The 18,190-nt window shown below is 47.2% G+C and overlaps 1 protein-coding gene across 2 annotated transcripts in view; it reads left to right on the top strand.

Annotated features, from left to right (window-relative positions):
- Window positions 1-18,190, top strand: part of Ypel2 (yippee like 2) — a 57,381-nt gene that overhangs the window by 12,504 nt on the left and 26,687 nt on the right. Inside the window, exons 2-3 of one of the 2 annotated variants that reach the window (XM_011249316.3) lie at window positions 9,180-9,493; window positions 10,300-13,836. In XM_011249316.3, the coding sequence (XP_011247618.1) occupies window positions 9,180-9,493; window positions 10,300-10,328 (343 nt within the window). In that variant the 3' untranslated portion in view covers window positions 10,329-13,836. Of the gene's footprint in view, window positions 1-9,179; window positions 9,494-10,299; window positions 13,837-18,190 lie in introns of those variants that run through there. The other variant, NM_001005341.3, reaches the window with a different exon arrangement.

Genomic DNA, 18,190 nt, shown 5'->3' with positions numbered 1-18,190 from the left:
GGGATTGGTTCTTGGCATTATTTAAAAAAAAAAACAGCCAATTAACCAAACCAAACCCCAAAACTAGAGTCAGCTGCTTAGAGAACCTGAACTATAAAAAGGGAGAGAAAGGAGCTGCCTGCTTGGTCAGTGGGGTCTTTAAGGAGAAGTGGGGTTGAGGCCTGCAGGACACAACATCTGCCTATCGTGTGCAGGGCTCTGGGTTCAGTCCCCAGCATCACAAAGGGTGTGGAAGAGAATTGGTGTGAAGCTGACTGTAGCAAGCTAGAGAAGAGGTAACAATGGCTCTTTAAATAAGCTGCCTATGGGGGCTGAAGAGATAGATGGCTTAGCAGAGAAGAGCACTTCTTGCTCTTGTAGAGGACTTGGGTTGAATCCCCAGTACCTGGTTGTTCACAGCCATCTCTAACTCCAGTTCTAGGGGATCCAGTGCCCACTGATCTCTGGAGGCCCCAGGCACTCATCTGTACATATCAACATGAGCGCAGAACACTCAATACATAGAGACAAACCTAAGCACACTGCAGGGACTCCTGAGGTGACACAGGAAGCAGAGACACCTGGGGTGCAAGCCTGGTGGGCTGAGCTAAGGAGTCACGATGCCCACACGGGGGCTCCCACACGCACAAACAAGCATACACATCCATGGATACATACACATTCACATAGTAATAAAGGTACACTTTTAAAATTCAGTAGAGATGGCTCAGCAGTTAAGAGCACCGACTGCTCTTCCAAAGGTCCTGAGTTCAAATCCCAGCAACCACGTGGTGGCTCACAACCATCCATAACAAGATCTGACTCCCTCTTCTGGAGTATATGAAGACAGCTACAGTGTACTTACATATAATAATAAATAAATCTTTTTTTTAAAATCAGTACCTGCAGGAAGTTGAATCCAGAACCTCATGGGGAGCTAAGTGCTCTACAAGTGAGCTTCTTGGAGTTTACAAGAAGTGCCCTTTCGAAAAGGGGCCAGAGGCACAGAAGCAGACTGTATACGCTTAGGCTTGAATGTCTGTAGAGGAGTCAGGCCCAGGAAACTTTTGGTTTTGAGATACAGGGTCTTGCTGACTATGTAGCTCAGGCCACTGGGGGCTCGTTTAGGCTGCTCTTAAACTAGCAGTCCTCCTGAGTGCTCCCACTATAGGCATGCGCCACAGTGCCCAACTCGGGCCCATAAAGCTTAGGGAGGGCCTGATGCCTCACGGTGCCTGAACAGTGTTAACCGTAAATACAAGCTTTAGAGCTTGCAACTTGCTTGTGTGTAGAGAGAGGCCCATGTTTTCATTACTCAATCTTGATTGTGATTAATGATAATGATGAAGCCTTGCCAGAAGTTTCCGTGGCTCGTCACTCTGCTTGAGTCAGCACTAAACATAGGATCCGGGAAGACCATCTGAAATCCATGTTCTATTTTATCAGCCCCCACCCACCTCCCTGTGTCAAGCTTTCTGTCTGATACTGAGACAGGGTCTCACTGTAGCCCAGGGTGGCCTAGAACTCAGTAGATTAGGCTAGCCTTGAATTACAGCAGTCCTCTTGCCGTAGTCTCCAAGCGTCAGGAATACATGTACTTGGTTCTTGGGATTTTGTATATTAGATTTCTCACTGACTCCCTGTCCTCACAGGAAGATTTTTCAACAATCTGTGTACTCAGTTCCAGGATGCTTCTATAATACAAACCTTGCAGGTTAGGTATTTTCTTTTGCTTGCCCAGATCCTGAGGAGTTGAAAGGCAAATTTGCATTTTAACTCCAGAAGTCATTTTAAGAGCATTCATTCCAAGCTAGACTTGACCTCCTTATCATACACGTATATTTTAAAAGATGGTGTATGTGGGTGTGTGTGCATGCACAAGTGTTAGCCACATGTATGTGGGTGCCATGGAGACCAGAAGAGGTTGTTGGCTTCCCTGGGGCTGGAGTTAGGCCATTGAGATCCTTCTATAGTGGGTTCTGGAAACCAAGGTCCTCTGGAGGAGCATCAGGGCTCTTAGCCATTTGTCCAGCCTGTCCTAGTCACTGTTCTATTGCTATAAAGAGACACTGTGACAAAGGCAACTCTTAGGAAAGAAAGAATTTAATGGGGGGCTTTCTTATGTTATTTCATTATGATTGTGGTAGGAAGCTTGGTGGCAGGTAGACAGGCATGTGCCAGAAAAGTATCTGAGAGCTACATCCTGATCCACATTAGAGAGCAGAACACCGGGCATGTCCTGGGCTTTTGAGACCCTACACCTAGTGACATACTTTCTCTAACAAGGCCACACCTCCTAATCCTTCTAATCCTTCTCAAATAGTACCACTCCCTGGTGACTAAGCATTCCAGCATAAGATGGGAGCCTTTGATATTCAGATACCACAGAGCCCTAATTTTATTATTTTGAAAAGATATTTTATGTGTATAAGTGTTTTGCCTGCATGTATGACTTATGAGTCGTATGTGTCTGGTATGCACCAGAGGTTAGAAGGCATCAATAAGATCATCTGAAACAGGAGTTAGAGGTGCTGTGAACCATTCTATGTGTGCTGGGATTAAGCCCAGGTCCTCTGCAAGAGCACTCAAAGCTCTCAACTGCTGAGCCATCTCTCTAGCCTGGCACTTGCTTGTTAAAATATACTTAAACTCCAGATTCTGCATGAGATAATAGGTATTTTTCTCCCCCATCCCACCCTCATTCCCCCTTTTCTTTCTTTCCCACTTGGGAGGAAGAGGCAGGTGGATCTCCAGGTTCAAGGCCAGCCTGGTCCTACAGAGAGAGTTCCAGGACAGCCAGGGCTACCCAGAGAAACCCTGTTGTGGTTTTTGTTTGTTTTGAAAAAAATAAAACAACACAAAAACCTAAACCTCTTCTTTCCCTTTCAGTCTCCCATCTACTTTCATGGCCTATCTATATTTTCATACCTAATTCTAGATTTCACATTTGATAGAACTATTTTCTCTTTTTCTTAATTTTACTATCTGATCCTGATTTGATAAATCTATCTTAAATCTTGATGTATATTTCCCTTTGTTTTGTTATTGAGACATGATCTCAACTATGTAGACCAAGCTGTTTTGGTCTACATAGAACTCAGAAATCCCCCTGCTTCTGCCTCTCAGAGTGTTGGGATTAAAGGGATGCGCTACCACACCTGGCCCTGTGTACATATTTTGTAAGTTACCTTCATTCCGGTTCAGAGCTGGGAACTGTGTAAGAAAAGAAGGGGAAGAAGCTGTTGAACTTCAGCTGAGTGGCTTTAGTGTCTTCAGATACTTGAGAGGTCTTCTGACTGTTTTCTATTGCAGTTGTAGACACAACCTGTGATATCTGATCTTCTTCATAGCCAGCCATAGCTGCTTCTGCCCAGTACCTAGTAAATACCGTGTAAGGTGGAGGATGTTCAAGGGGACTGTTTGTTTTTCCACACAGATGTGCTAGCAGATGTGAGCCTCCCCAGGTAAATTGCTATGCTAAGAGCCATGGGCACATTGCTCTACTGATGGACGTGGCAAAGGCACCATTCAGTAGCCACATCTGAATGGACTTTCTAGAACCGACATGTCCTGTGACCTTGATGAATTGAAGGCCTTAAGAGAATGAAGGTTGGTGCAAGAAAGATGCTTCACTATAGGACAAAGTTTTACTTAAACATTAAAACATGGAATTAGAGGGGCTGGAGAGACGGCTCAGTGGTGAAGAGCACTTGCCTTTGCAGAAGACCCAGGTTTGATTCCCAGCACCAACGCGGTGACTTAAAACCAGCTGTAACTCCTGTTCCAGGGGCTCCTACATCCTCTTCTGGCCTCTGAGGGCCCTGCATAGACAAATACAGGCAGAACACTCATACACAGTTAAACTTTAATCCCAACACGCAAACACAATTGCAGCACACTTGAAAGAGGAGTCCCAGAGATCATGAAAGATTGTCATGTGACGGATACCTCCCTAGAATCAAGACTAGACTCTGTATCCAGGGTTGAGATGAATGGCTGGCTTTGTCTCTTAAGGACCATGGTTCCTTGTAGTCTAAGCTGGGTTGTGTTACTTACCACATGCATTTGAAATTTGCTGTGGTCCAGAGCTATAAAAGAGGTAACTGGGAGTTGGAGAGATGGCTCAGTGGTTAAGAGCACTGACTGCTCTTCCAGAAGGTCCTGAGTTCAATTCCCAGTAACCACATGGTGGCTCACAACCATCTGTAATGGGATCTGATGCCCTCTTCTGGTGTGTGTCTGAAGACAGTGTCAGTGTGCTCATATACATAAAATAAATAAATTAATCTTTAAAAAAAGAGGTATCTGTAAAATAACTGATTTTTTTTCCTGTTGATATTTTTTTCTCTTGTTTTGGGTTTTGGAATTGAGGCAAGGTTCCATTGTGCAGCCCTTGCTGGTCTGGAACTTGAAATATAGACTGGCCTGGCTCAAACTTGGAGCAGTTTTCCTGGAGTGCTGGAACTGTAGGCCTGCCCTATCACACCCAACTCATGACAGTGGGTTGTTTTGTTTTGTTTGTTGTTGTTGTTTTTGAGACAGGGTCTCACTATCTAGTCCTGACTGGCCTGGAACTCTGCACAACCTCCTAACCATGAATCAGCCAGGGGCACGGGGATACTGGTACCTTTGGTCATGGAGGGTAGGAACACTAACTCGTATCCCTTTCCTTGTTGGTAAGAATGATTGTAGCTAATCAAGGCTGTTGAATGTTCCGCTTTTTCTTGTCTGATTCATCATCCTTCAGGATGAAGACACTGTTATCTCCTTTCAGACATTTTGCCCACTAGTGAGAAGAATCCAAACTGAATCCAAGTTCTGTCCCCTGCTCTGGTTTCTTGCTCTGTGGCCCAGGGTGTCCTCTAACTCCCAGTATCTTCCTGCCTCAGCTTTCCAAATGGCAGTTTTACAGCATTGCCACACCCACCTTAGTGGACAAGTGAGAGCTTGGTGTAGGGACAGGAGAAAGCTGTACTAGACTTGGAGGCAGCAGGGAATGTCTACAAAAGTCTGAAGGTGTGAATGTGAGCCTAGTGTGTTGGAACCACACAAACAGTTCAAGTTGTCCCATCCAAAGCAGTTATCATTGTGTTTCTGCTGAGCACTGAAAATACTTAGTTTCATTTGTAGATTGTGTGCCAGCCCTAAAAAAAAACACTGGGTCATCTCATCTCACACTTAGACGGAAACAAGGGTCAGCGATTGAGGGGCTTGCTAGGTATTGCCCAGCTAGGAAGGAATAGGACTCCCTCTTGAGTTTCTAGAGCTCACTGTTCACCTTTCTATATAAACAACAGCACAGGCGCGTGTTAGGGACAGCCCTGTCTTTTCTGTGGTGTTTTCTCTAGCGGCCAGTTTTTGAGGCTGTTGTGCGGTGCCGCCTGGCTTCCAGGTCACCTCTCAGGTTCCTTATGGCTTAACTAACGAGTACATGCCACTCTTCCCAGTGACACCTGGGAGGTTCGGTTTTGAATTTCAGTGTCTACTGTGACTCCCCGTGGGAATGGCCTGTCAGTCAGGAGGGGCCGCCAGGCTCAGCGTGTGTCCCCCATGCCGTTGGCTCTCGAGGTTGTGATATAGCTAAGATCTTTATTTTTAATCATAATACTGCTCATTTTCTTTCTGAAGCGAGCAGCATGAGCCAGCTGCTGCTGGTAGAAAAGTCTCCCTTTAGTCTCTACCGTAGATTATTAGTTCACTTAAAATGCTGTTTAAATTGTACATAAGCCCCGAGGCTTTTGATTATCGTTGGAAATCAATTGGACTTCACAAAATGCTCAACAGGTTGGACTCTTGATTCCATGCATGCCATGCCACCATTAGCAGGGACCAAAGTTCAGAAATTAAAACGTGCTGAGTTCTGTGACCCTGCATGCATAATTCCTTCCTCCTCAGGAAAATCAATGCAATTCTCTTTATTGAAAATTAAGCAATTTAAATCTCCCTTAAATGATGTGATGGCTGCTCTTGGTTGTCAACTATATCTGGGATTAAAACCCAAGTGACTAGGTATACCTGTGAGGGGTCTCTTTTTTTTTTCTTTTCTCTCTCTTCCCTTCTCTTTTCTCTCTCTTCTCTCTTCCCTTCTCTTTTCTCTCTTCTTTTGGCCAGACAGGATTTCTCTTGTGTAGCTTTGGCTATTCTGGAACTCCCTTGAACTCACAGAGATCCAGCCTGTCCCCATCCCCCTGTCTGCCACACCCTCCTCCCAAGTGTTGGGATTAAAGGCATGTGCTACCACCACCCAGCTAGGAATTTTTCTTAATTTGAAAATGGGAAGACCCGATTTAATCTGGATCCACGCCTGCTGGAAAAGCCCATAGAAAGGTGTGGCATAGGCAGAAGGTCAGCCGAGACATTTGCCTCTGAATGTCTCCTGGATTCTTGGCCCATCTGTGAGTAGATGGCCAATGTAGGGCTAGCTGGACCAGATCCTTTGAGCCCCTCCAATCCCATGTCGGCTTTGCTACTTAAGAACCCTGACTGCTACAGATGGGAGGAACGCTGGCTGGTTAGTTGATTTCCTTCCCCCTCTTCATCAGGTCTGGTATTGATCTTTGTTTTCTATTTGGCCTGTGGTTTCCCATTGGATACAGAATGCCTCTTGCCACTGCCTTGACATCCTTGCAAGGTGTTTTATTTTAGAAGGAGGAGAAGCATGCACGTGGGTGTGCAAGCGCTGAGGTCATAGGCATCGGATCCTCTGAAGCTGGGGTTGCAGGCTGCTGTGAGCCATCTGCTGTGGGTGCTTGCAGCTGCCTGTGCCAGAGCAGTGCATGCTCTTAACTGCTGCTGTCTCTGGCCTGGTCTCACTACCATTCTTGCCTTTCTTCTAGGTCTTTCCAGCTTGTCTGGACCAGTTTGAACCCAGAACTACTAATACTTTCTACCTGCTTGTCTCCCTTCCCCAAAGAAGTCCCTTTTTTAGGATGCTTGTGAAATTACTAAAGAGGAATAATTCAGGGCGTGACAGGACACACCTTTAATCCACTTGCTCAGAATTCCAAACCTTTTGAATCTCTGAGTTCAAGGCCAGCCTAATTTACCTGGCAAGTCCCAGGCCAGCCAAAGTCATGTAGGGTCCCGTCTCAAAACCAAACCCACCCATGGCCCAATTCTTTTCAGGGTTTTTCAGTACCTTGCAGCCTGGGCCATTACTTATATGGTAGCTCAGTCTTGGTGAGGCACATTACGCCGGTCTATGTGACTTACTCAGTACTTAAGATGCCACAGATCTTTATTCTGTAGACAGAGCTGTGAATTCAGTGTTTGTGAATTCAGGGCATAACCAGGAACCTCTGCTTTTTTTTAGGCTTCCTACAGAGGAGCGGTGAGAAAAGAAATAATTCTACTCCAGGGAAATGCATAATTGAGAGGCTGCCTGCGTGCTTAAGAAAACACACCGCGTGGCCTCTCTAAAGCAGAAAGGCCGCCCGAGCCATTGCTTTCCTTTCTCGAGCTGCTGTTTGTGTAAGACCTGGGTTCGGTGCTGCTCATCCTGGCCACCGGGCAGCCCCGGCTGTGGACTTAGCATCTGGCTTAGACAGCTGGTAATGGTGTTGCACACTTCTAATCCCAGCTCTAGGGAACAGAGGCAAGAAGTTCCAGGCCGGCTTGGGCTATGAAGAGAGCAAACAAACAAAACCCAGACCAAACAAAAAGAACTCCCACCGTCTAATAAAACAGCGGCATTTGGTGTGAACTTCGGCTGAATGCTGCTTCCATGTCTCTATGTCCCCTTCTGGAATTTTTGTCCTTGCTAGCAGCAGAATTGGGGTGTTGGAAATATTGAGCACGTGCCAGGAAACCCAGTGGAAGGGCAGGGAATGGTAACTTAGCCCTTTCACCTTTGAGCCTTTGCTCACTGCAGGCCAGCTTGGGATCCAAGGCATCCGCTGTGGCTGTGCCTAACTCTGAGGCACAGTGTATGGTGTCATTTCCCACCTCTGCCTCCTGCCAGCATTTCTCTGTGTAACCCAATTCCTCATCCTGAACAGGTGGGAGACTGAGCAGGGAAGACATTGTGCCCTGGCCCCTGTGGGTTTGAATCTGAATCCCTTTAGAAATTAGACAAGTCACATGAGAGATGTGTGTTACACTTGGAGCCTACTTGGCTCAAGGGTGCTGTGGAGACGTATAAGGGCTAGTAGCCACTCTTGTCTTCATTATAGTGCTAGGCAGTGGTATTATCCACTCCGAAAGGTTGAGAGCCCCAAAGGCTGGTGTGGAAAGAATGAAAGGCAGGTTGGTGGGGACAGGGTATGCAGCCTTTCATGGAAGACTTGCTTTTAGTGGATTTAGAGGAAAAAGAACATTATAATTCACAGGTTTTCTCTTAAGTCCAGATGGATCCCAGACAGTCCAGCAAGGAAGAGCTTATTTTATTTGTCTTCCTCCCCCATTTCTCTAAATAATTTAATCTTCAAAGCATGATGCAGGTGTTAATTAACACTCCCAGCTCTGCTGGGAAGGTAGGCAAGTGGGAACGCCTCCAGGGAATAGACAGGTTGCCAGAGCCTCAGGTAAGCGAAGCTTTAGAGTCATTCATTCATTCGGCTCCACCTGGAGCCTGTTCCTCTCCCCCACTCTTAGTGTCCTGTGTTTCCAGAAGAACAAGAAAGCTGGGACTACATGGCAGAATCTTCTACCTATGGGACATAATGGGGGAGACGGGGAAAACTGGGAAGAAGTTGTGAAATTCATGGTCATTATGGTTTTCTACTTACCTTTTAAAATACACAAACATCCACACTGGCCATCTTGTCTTGGCAAGGTGTTACAAAGGGAATTAGTTCTCAAACAAGCTGGCTACCCTCGTCATGTGGCTGTCATGTGGTTCAAGCCTCTCTAGGTGGTGGCTCCAAGGGCTGGTACCTTCTTGGTATCTGAAAGTAGATGAGACACAAACAAGACAGTTGTATGTGGTGGATAGGTACAGAGTCTTTTCCTGGGGGCAGTGCAGAGCCCATCTTCAGTCTGGTCTTTGACCAGGGATGGTGACGATGCCAGTTTGCTGGGTGCCTGTGTAATTCTTGCAAATACTGTGCTAATACTGAACCTCTGTCTATCTAAGCAGCCAGGCTAGAGTGGACACAGCGAGAGAGAATCTGGAACTGATGGTTTATGTGTCCAGTGTCCATTGCCCCCTCTTATAGGCAGCTTTGTTCCATCTGCTGATGGCTGTTTTCCCTTTGCTGCAGGCTGCTGAGAACCAGCTCTAGATCTCTGCTAGAGAGTCCTCCTTCTGCAGACATCACCAGTGTGTGGAGCCTGCCGCACACCCACCCCCTGACAAACCACGGCCTTTACCTGTGTCTTTCGCTGTTTCCCGTGCGACCCATCCTGTGGGAGTGCCTCGTGGGCTGCCCCGGAGTTTGCCCCACGCTCAGCAGCGCCAATGGTGAAGATGACAAGATCCAAGACTTTTCAGGCATACCTACCCTCCTGCCACAGGACCTACAGCTGCATCCACTGCCGAGCTCACTTGGCCAATCACGACGAACTCATTTCCAAGGTACCTGCCGCTGAGGAGGGCATTTCCTGTTCCGTTTGTTTACTTGGTTTAGCTTGGTAACTGAATGCTTTCTGCCTGGGAAGTGAATTCTCAGAGAGGTGAGGAAGAGAGGGCCTTGTGGAAGGTGTTATTTGGTTTTGCAGGGTCATCTGGGCCTCTGTATCTTAGTCAAGAACTTGACCACAGAGCCACACACCAACCCCCACCGGAGCAGCTTCATTAGCTGAGATGGGAGAGCTCCTAGCAAGCCCCAGGGAGAGTTGTGTAGCCATAGCTTATTATGAAACTTGTTCTTTGGGGGAGGAGCAAAAGTAGCCTATTGAAGAAGTTGAGCCCTCCCCCCCCCCCCCAGCCTGTTGGGACCTTTATACATGAAGTAACACAGCATGACATTTGACCTCGATCAAATGTGTGATCATTTGAAGAAGAGTGAGCCCCTGGTTTCCTTCCCGTCGGTGCTTTGATAGCTGCTTCTGAAGTTGAGGCTGGGGGTTACCACTAAATAAACCTAGCATCACGGTTGTGTAATACAGGAACCCAATACTTTGGGCAGCATTCTCAAGGGAGCTATCTCCCTCCTGGCCCTAGATTCCCAGGGGAGGAGAAACAGGTTTTACTGGGGCTAGATGACAAAGAGGAAAAGATCGTGAGAGAATTTGCCTCTTAATAGCATCTTTCCTGAGAAGCTAGCCTTCACACAATTAGAGGACAGACAGATACTTATACAGAGCGAGACTTAAAAATTAGCAATCTCAAACTGTTTGCAAGAACTGCTGGCAAAGGCACCCGTGCTCTCTCTTCCTTAGGTTTTGTAGTCTCAGCTCCAGATGAGTGACAGCCAAGCGTTCCTCGTTAGCAGGCTGACCTGACTGGCACATGAAGGCTGCCCAGGCAACCAAGTCTCTGGTCACAGTATCTAACCCGAGGCCCTAGAACAGACCTCTGGGTTCTCTTCCAGGGTGCTTACTAACATAAGCTTGATGCCCAGAGCCCCCAGGGTGCTTACTCACCCATAAGCTTGATGCCCAGAGCCCCCAGGGTGCTTACTAACATAAGCTTGATGCCCAGAGCCCCCAGGGTGCTTACTCACCCATAAGCTTGATGCCCAGAGCCCCCAGGGTGCTTACTAACATAAGCTTGATGCCCAGAGCCCCCAGGGTGCTTACTAACATAAGCTTGATGCCCAGAGCCCCCAGGGTCCTGGCTGAACTCCCTCTTTTCCAACTACACTTAAGCTAGCCTTTTACTTTCCACCTATATCATATAATTCATCTTTTTTTGCAGATTTCCATTAAGTTTTTGGAGTAAACCTGGTAATTTGGATATGGGAGGTCATGTCAGTGGGAGAACTAGCCAGTCTCCTGGCGTTATATTTGAGTTGGCTCTGTCTCCCCTTCCACAACCTTTTTTTTGGGTAGACATTTCCAAAATAAGTGTTTCTATCTAGGGTGGACTCAGGCACCATTTTAACACAAGGGAGAAGTGTTCTGTGGTGTATAAGAAGTCAAGGCTCCAAAAGAGTATGTTTTTTTGCATCTATTCTGTATTGAAAACTGCTATCTCCCTAACCCGTGTGACTCTTTAAGGTAAGTGGCTAGTCCTATGTCATACCAGTGGGAAGCTGAGACTCAAAAATATTGTTCAAGGTCTCAACATGGAGGTTAAGAAAAGTGATTAGTGTCTGCTGGTGTTCAGTCAGGATTTCTTGACAAGGCCTGAAGAGATGGCTGAAGCTGGACATGTGGAGATGGCAGTGGCATCCAGGGTCGCATCTGCAGGCGTGCAGGGCGTTGCTTCATTTTAGCCAGGAGACACTAGCAGTGTCTGTCCCTTGAGCATTCTGGTAAAGGCATCTCACGCCTCTGCCAAGGGCTGACCCCTCCTTGCCTCCTCTCCTCCCTCGTCCTTCTGTGGGTCCTCTGATCAGAACTTGACCGGCCCATGACAGCAGCTCAGTAAATGGACAGATGATGTTTGAGCCTTGGGAGAAGACGAGGAGGAAGCAGAGAAGGCTGCATTGCCTTCATGTTCTCCCATACCCATTCTGGGGCTCACAAGTCTAAGCCAAAGTCAGCAGAGGCTTTGGTTTCATTGGCTACAGCCAGCGCGCGCACAGATGGGGTGCATTAGAGATGGATGATTTAAGGAGTTGGGTGAAATGCCTGACTGGGGAAAGAGCGAGGGAACTGTGCTTGGCATTGTACAAAGATTCCTTTATTCTGCTGCACAGCCACCCCCGGCATTAAATAATCTATACATTCTTATGCACGTCCGCTTAATGGAAAGATCGTTGCCTCGGCCCCCTCCTTGGAAAAATGGGCCTTTCTTTTCATGCCCACCCCCCTCCATTTAGGAAAGTTCAAGGAGAGAATGTCCCTCCTGTTCCCCTCTTGACTTAATCTCCTGTGTGGTTTCTGAGTCTGCCCAGTGGGAGTGGAGAGCTGGACACCAGAAAGTCAGGGCGGGAACCCCAGTGCAATTAATGAGGCTTTGTACTGGTAATAGGGTCTTTAGTCAGAGAGCTGGATGTTTGGGGAACAAAAAACAAATAAAGTGAGCCTGCCTTCCTGATGGAGAGAGACAGGCAAAGGTCCAGAGGAGGGAGGGGGTGTCTAGAATGAACAGGGGACTTCAGCATCCCTTCCAATCCGCATGGCTAGGCCACCACGGGAATGCTACATTGTAAAGTTTTAACAGTTGAGTGTGTTGATTGGGCTGGTGGAAAGCTCTGTGCAGGGCTTGCTTCCTGCCCTGCTCACTTTACATACCCAGGAGCTTCAGTTGCCAGCAATCAGCTGCCCAACCCCCCAACCCCCCCAGTCTCAGTTTCTTACAAAATGGGCAAAATGGTATCCTCTGTGATTGTAGTGCCTGATTCTGGGGGTGGGTGGGGGTGGGGCTGGAATCACCAGATTGTCAACAGAATGGCTCCTAAACAAGCAAGTTTACCTCTCATTCATCTGGAGGCCGGAAAACCCCAGATTTAGAAACTTGGCAGACTCGGTGTCTCAAGGTTTTACGTTCCAGTGCACACATCCATCCCATGTTACTGTGTGGCCTTACGGGGGAGGGGCAAAAGATCTTCCTCTGGCTTATTTCTTTATTATCATATTTTGTGTATATGCTTTGAGACAGTCTTGTGGAGTTGCCCCTGTCTATGGTCTTTAACTGCTGGGCCTTAAGAGGTCTTTCTGCTTCCAGGTGTACAGGGCATATATGTGCCACTGTGCTTGGCTGTTCTGGCTCCTTTATACTGACAATAATCTCACTTCCGAGGGCTCTGCCTTCATGGCCCAATAATCTATTTCAATACGATTGGGGGATGGGTAGACTCTGAGACCATGTGAGGTGGCAGGTAACTAGCATTTAGTGTGTGCCTCTGGCTGCTGTCTCCATGGCAAGGCATACCTCACTGGGAAAGGAGCAGCCTCACCTCATTGCGTTGCCACACAGCTCAGATGCGGATCAGGGTGGATTGTGGACGACAAAGGTGTTTGCAGTATAAAGTAGTTCCATTTCCTCTCTTGGTCTTGTTATTCCAAATGTAAAGTGGGGAGGTTGGAGGGAATATTCAGCTTGGGTTTTCCATCAAGACCCAGTGCATAGGCATTGGATGTAGGGAAAGGACAGTGATAGCCCTGTATGTCTAAGGCATACACGTTCCGGCCTGTGGGAGGGGAGACTTTTGAATTGATAATAGAACCATCTAGAGAATGTGCTGAGGCGTTCCACGATCTCTTTCTTGAGGGTGGTATGGTCTACATGCTGGGCTGTTTGTCTGCAGAGGTATTTTGAGTTGGCATGAAGAATTGCTTGCACCATTGTTCTTAATGTTGCCAGCCCCGGCCAGCAAAAAACAAAAACAAAAACAAAAAAAACCACACTTGGATTATAAAATAATAATGGCTCCCGCCAGATCAGTGAGTCCTGCCTCAGCCTCCCAAGTAGCCCAGGTTTACAGGCCGTACCACCAAGTGCAGCTGTGTGGAGACCTCCCCACTTGCTGTCCTCCTGCCAGTCCTAAGCCGAACAGCAGGGTGTTTGGGAATTTGTGGCTTCATTTCAAGACTTGATCCTTATCGGAAGGGCGGGCATTGTGGGAGGCTGTCAAGTGGGTGTCCAGGGCAGGTGGAAAGAAGAAATATTCGGCTCACCACCCAACCTACTTGTGACTGTTTGGTTAGATCTTTGGGCCTGATTATTTTCTAGAGACAGAGGCGCTCCGGAACTGCAAGGCTGTCTACTCTTGGTCAAGAAACAGGTCAGAGCGAGGCAGGAAAGCAGCCTTAGGTCACACTGCCTCTGAACCAGGGACCTCTGTCTCCGCCTGGGCCATGTTCTGGGTGAGGAGCCCTGAGCAAACTTGCCTTCTGGCTCCTGGCAGTACTTTAGAGGCTAGGAACTTGGGCAGTGGTTTATTTTGTTCCTCGTGGGGTTCCTTGGGCTGGCTGTGGTGGCATTTGGACTCTTTTTTCCTGCCAAGAGATTAGATATAACATTGCTTAGAGAGTCAGGAGGGCACCTGTGCTACAGCTGTATTGACCGTGCAGCTGCCACAGGGCTAACCTGCTCTCGTTTCCCACCTGTGCCTTTGAGCCATAGTGTTGCGGTTCCCAGCAAGCCTTTGACCTCTCGCTCCAGTGCAGTGGCTTATAGGTCACAGACGTGGTGGGGTGCTGATGTGGCAGCACAGAGATATGCCCCATCGTGCTGACCGTCCTGTCAAGGTGGTCTTTGCTTCTCTTAGTTTCTTCGGTCCATCATTTTGCTGCTTTTAATAAACACTCTAAAGCAGATGTTCTCAACCTTCCCAATGCTGTGACCCTTTAATACAGTTCCTCATGTTGTGGTGACAAGTTATTTCCGTTGCTACATGCATAACTTGTAATTTTGCTACTGTTATGAATCATAGTGTAAATGTCTGATATACAGGATGGTCTTAAGGCAATCCTTAAAAGGGTCATTGAGCCCTCAAAGGGTTACAACCCATAGGTTGAAAACCACTGCTCTACAGTATTAATGTCCTGATACTAGCATGTAGGAAGTCCTAAGTTAGATCCCCAGAACCACAGATACATGTAATTCCAGCATTAGGGAAATAGAGACAGAAGGATCAGGAAGTTCAAAGGTCACCCTTGGCTACGTAGCAAGGTTGAGGCCAACCTGAGCTACATAAAGACCTGTTTCAAAAAGAAGAAAAAAATCACATGAAGAATCTAGAAGCATAGAAAATGCCTGCATTTCCTTTTCTTTAGGTAAAACTAAAAGCAGAGTAGACATTGGGCTGTCACCACAGCTCTGATATGTGCTTCCACAGAAGGTAGTACTGCACAAGGGGCATTTCCATATAACACTCCTCACCAACTAGTCCTTTAGTGCCTGTCTCTAGCTTGCAAAGTATGTTGAACTTGAGTTTGAGTGTGTATTTGTCTGAATGTTTATATACCACATGTGTCTGGTGCCTGAGGAGGGCCCTGGATCCCTGGCAGCTGGAGTTATGGTCCCGAGCCACCATGTGGGTGGCTCTCTCTGAGCCATCTCTCCAGCTCTCCCCCTCCCCCCTTTTAAAAAATTCAATAGATGTATGCTCTATTTGGTTTAAAGAAAAAAAACACTGAAGTAAAATTAATATTTCTATTGACAATGGGGAGGAAACAAAGGATTGAAGTTAAATCTATAAATAAATATCTAGCTCATAAAAGTTTTTGAGTACCGCGGCGTCAGTTGTATCGCAGTAATTAAAAGTCGCTCAGGGACAGGTGGTTGAACCATTGCTGTATGACCTCGATGAAGGTTTTGTGACTTGAGTCTTTGTGTTCTCCTTTTTTCTTTTTGAGGTTTCTTCCCCCAGCCCACCAACTCTCCATATGTCTGTCTGTCGGTGTGTCTGTCTGTCGGTGTGTCAGCGACTACGTACCTGTGCTTCTGGGTGGAGGCCAGAGGACTTCAGTATCATTCCTCAGCCTCTTGGCCACTTTGTCCCTTACAGGCCTGTAACTCATTGATTAGGCTTGGTTGACTGGCTGACTGGTTGGCCAACGAGTCCCAGGAAATCTCCCTGCCTCTGCCTCCCGGATGCTGGAATTACAAGTGCATGCCATCACACCTGTCTTATTTACTTTTCCACACCCAACCCCTCCCCCCTTTACATCCCCTTTTAAAAATATGAATTGTGAGGTTCAAGCTCAGGTCCCCCTGCCTGTGCAGCAAGCCTTCTATCTTCCCAGCCTGAATGTCTTAAAGGGATGTGTGTGTCTGTGTGTGTCTGTGTGTGTGTGTGTCTCAGGTAAAAGAAATCTGAACAGAAAATTCTTTGAACCACATGACTTGGTTGGATTGCAGCACTTCTTGGTAAAATGCTATTTGGAGCCTGCAAACGCTGTGCTGTGTGGTGTCTTTAGGATGAAGAAGCAAGAAACTTTCTCAGGGGTGTTCATGTTTGGGAACAAGACTTAGTTTTAAGCGTGTCCCGCTTGCTCCTGTCCATTTGCTCTTCCTGTGGCCTCCGGAATGATAAGGCTATCGCATTGCTGGTTTGGCTGCTGAACTTGGAGGACCTGACCAGAGTCTAAGTCCTTGTACATTTTGTTCAATATTTTATTTCTTTTGTTTAGTCCCTTCCCCCCTCTCTAAAAACAGTTTTGATTGTCAGTGTTGACATGGGGTACTCTGTCTTAGCCTGCCTGCCACCAGGACTATAAGAGTAGAATCCCAGACCCAACCTGAATAATACTGCTTGATCTAGGGGCTAGGGATGAGGAGATGAAGCCAGCATGATTCTTGCAGTGAGGGCCAGTGATCTCAGTAGGTAAGACATGGGAGAGCAAGGCCCACTGCGGAGGTCAGGAGGATGTTATTAATGAGACTGGCTTGGGTATCATTAAAAAAAAAAAAAAAAAGATGACCTAAGAAATTTACAATTTATATCACTGCTTTTGGCTCTGCACTGCCTGTCAGACTGTTCCAGATGTTTCTTTTTCCTGAACTTCACAGCAGCCCTTCTAGGTAGGCATTACTTGGCATGCCTGAGGCCAGGGTTGCAGAGAAGCCAAAACTGGACCCGCCCAGTTCTTTTCAGCACAGCCCATGTGGTTTGGGCTCCTTTTGGCCTTTGCTGACCTATGGTTATGTAGAAGTATCTATGGTGGTAGATCTCACCCTCTTTTCCTGACGCAGCCCATACTGGGGAATCTTCCTTGCTCCTCCATTTAATTCCTATACATTGGAGGGGTGGGGGTGGACCTTGGAACCTAGAACCTCACCCATGCTCGGCAAGAGCCATCCTACTACTTGAAAGCTCTACCCATTCTCAAAGACTAGCTGAGGTTGTTTGATAGGAATCTGCCTGGCCTGTGAGAGTCCCTCCCTGTTTTGAATGCTTGCAGAGCTGCCTGGTTTTTAAGCCCCACTCCCATTCCATGGAGAGTCTCATTGTGTAGCCTAAGCCAGGCTGGATCTTCATGTCTCAGACTCTTGAGTTCTGGGATAACAGGTCCACATCCTCACATCCCCAGCAGATACATGCACTTTTCACGTATAACTGCCTTGTTTCCTAATGAGGTTCTAAATGCCCTCAGAACTTTAGAACTGAATGCCTTTGAACTGAGCTCTCTCCTTTTATGGATTAGGAAACCAAGGCCCAGAGAGAGAAAAGGAAGAGGGCCTTTTGATTTTATTCTTTACTGTCTGACTGCCTGGCACAGAGCAGGTGCTGTAAGCACAGGGTTCAGTCTCTGCCACCAGGGAAGCCTGTGGTCCTCCAGGTGCTTCACTCTGTATTATCTAAGGACAGTGCAGGATGCTAGACTGGCAGGGTTCCTTCCTCCTACCCCGCCTTCTGAACGCGAGATGCTGCAGAAGAGAATTCAAGGCTACAAACCAGGCCATCAGCTTTCTGACCTCCGACCTCTGCCATTTACCTGGTCACTGTGCAGCCTAAGTGACAAAGTGAGACAAGAACTACGTTGAGTGATAATTTTTTTTTAAAGGGAAACAAAATGAGATAACTGGAAAGCAGTGCGTGCGGCGTGGTACAAAGTACAGACGTGACAGCGGTGGCAACTTCTGCTGTTCCCTCAAGATCTGCTGAGTAAAAATGGAAGGGATGTGACATTCAGATATAACCAGGGTCTGGCCCTCTGTTTCCCTTCTTCTGGGAGTCTTAGCTCTTACATGGCAGCCATCAGTTGTCCTCAGTGATGGGCGCCTGAATTTAATTCTCTGTTGTTGTTGTTGTTGTTGACCCACATTTCAGCCCGTTGTAGAGACATCAGTCCACAGTGACAACGCTTCTCTGGCCTCTGGAAGAAGGTTTCCAGGCTGGCTTTGCATCCCTAGCTGGTCATAGCTTGTCAGTTAGCTTCATTCTGTGAGGCTACAGGGTGGACATGGGGGTTGGGGTTCTTTTGAAAGGAGACATCTTTATCTTAAAAAAACAAAACAAAACAAAAGCAAAACAAAACTGATATCTTTGTTCCCCAAATGCAGCAGAATTCAGAGGAAGGGTTTGACCCCGTGATCCCTTCTCTATTATCTTAGAGGTCAGAGCAGCCAAACTCTGCTCTCTCCCTTCCCTGGCCTATGGCTGGTGTCTGGGCACTGAGTCAGGAGAGGGGGTGGGGGAGGAGATAGAGCCACCATCTGCTGCTAAAAACAGCAGCATCCACTGGTCCACAAACACCCTCTTTAGACCACTGT

Source organism: Mus musculus, chromosome 11, assembly GCF_000001635.26.
Source record: "Mus musculus strain C57BL/6J chromosome 11, GRCm38.p6 C57BL/6J".
Lineage (NCBI taxonomy): Eukaryota > Metazoa > Chordata > Mammalia > Rodentia > Muridae > Mus > Mus musculus.
Note: the sequence above shows the minus strand (reverse complement) of the source record. Positions and strands in the feature narration are given on the sequence as shown.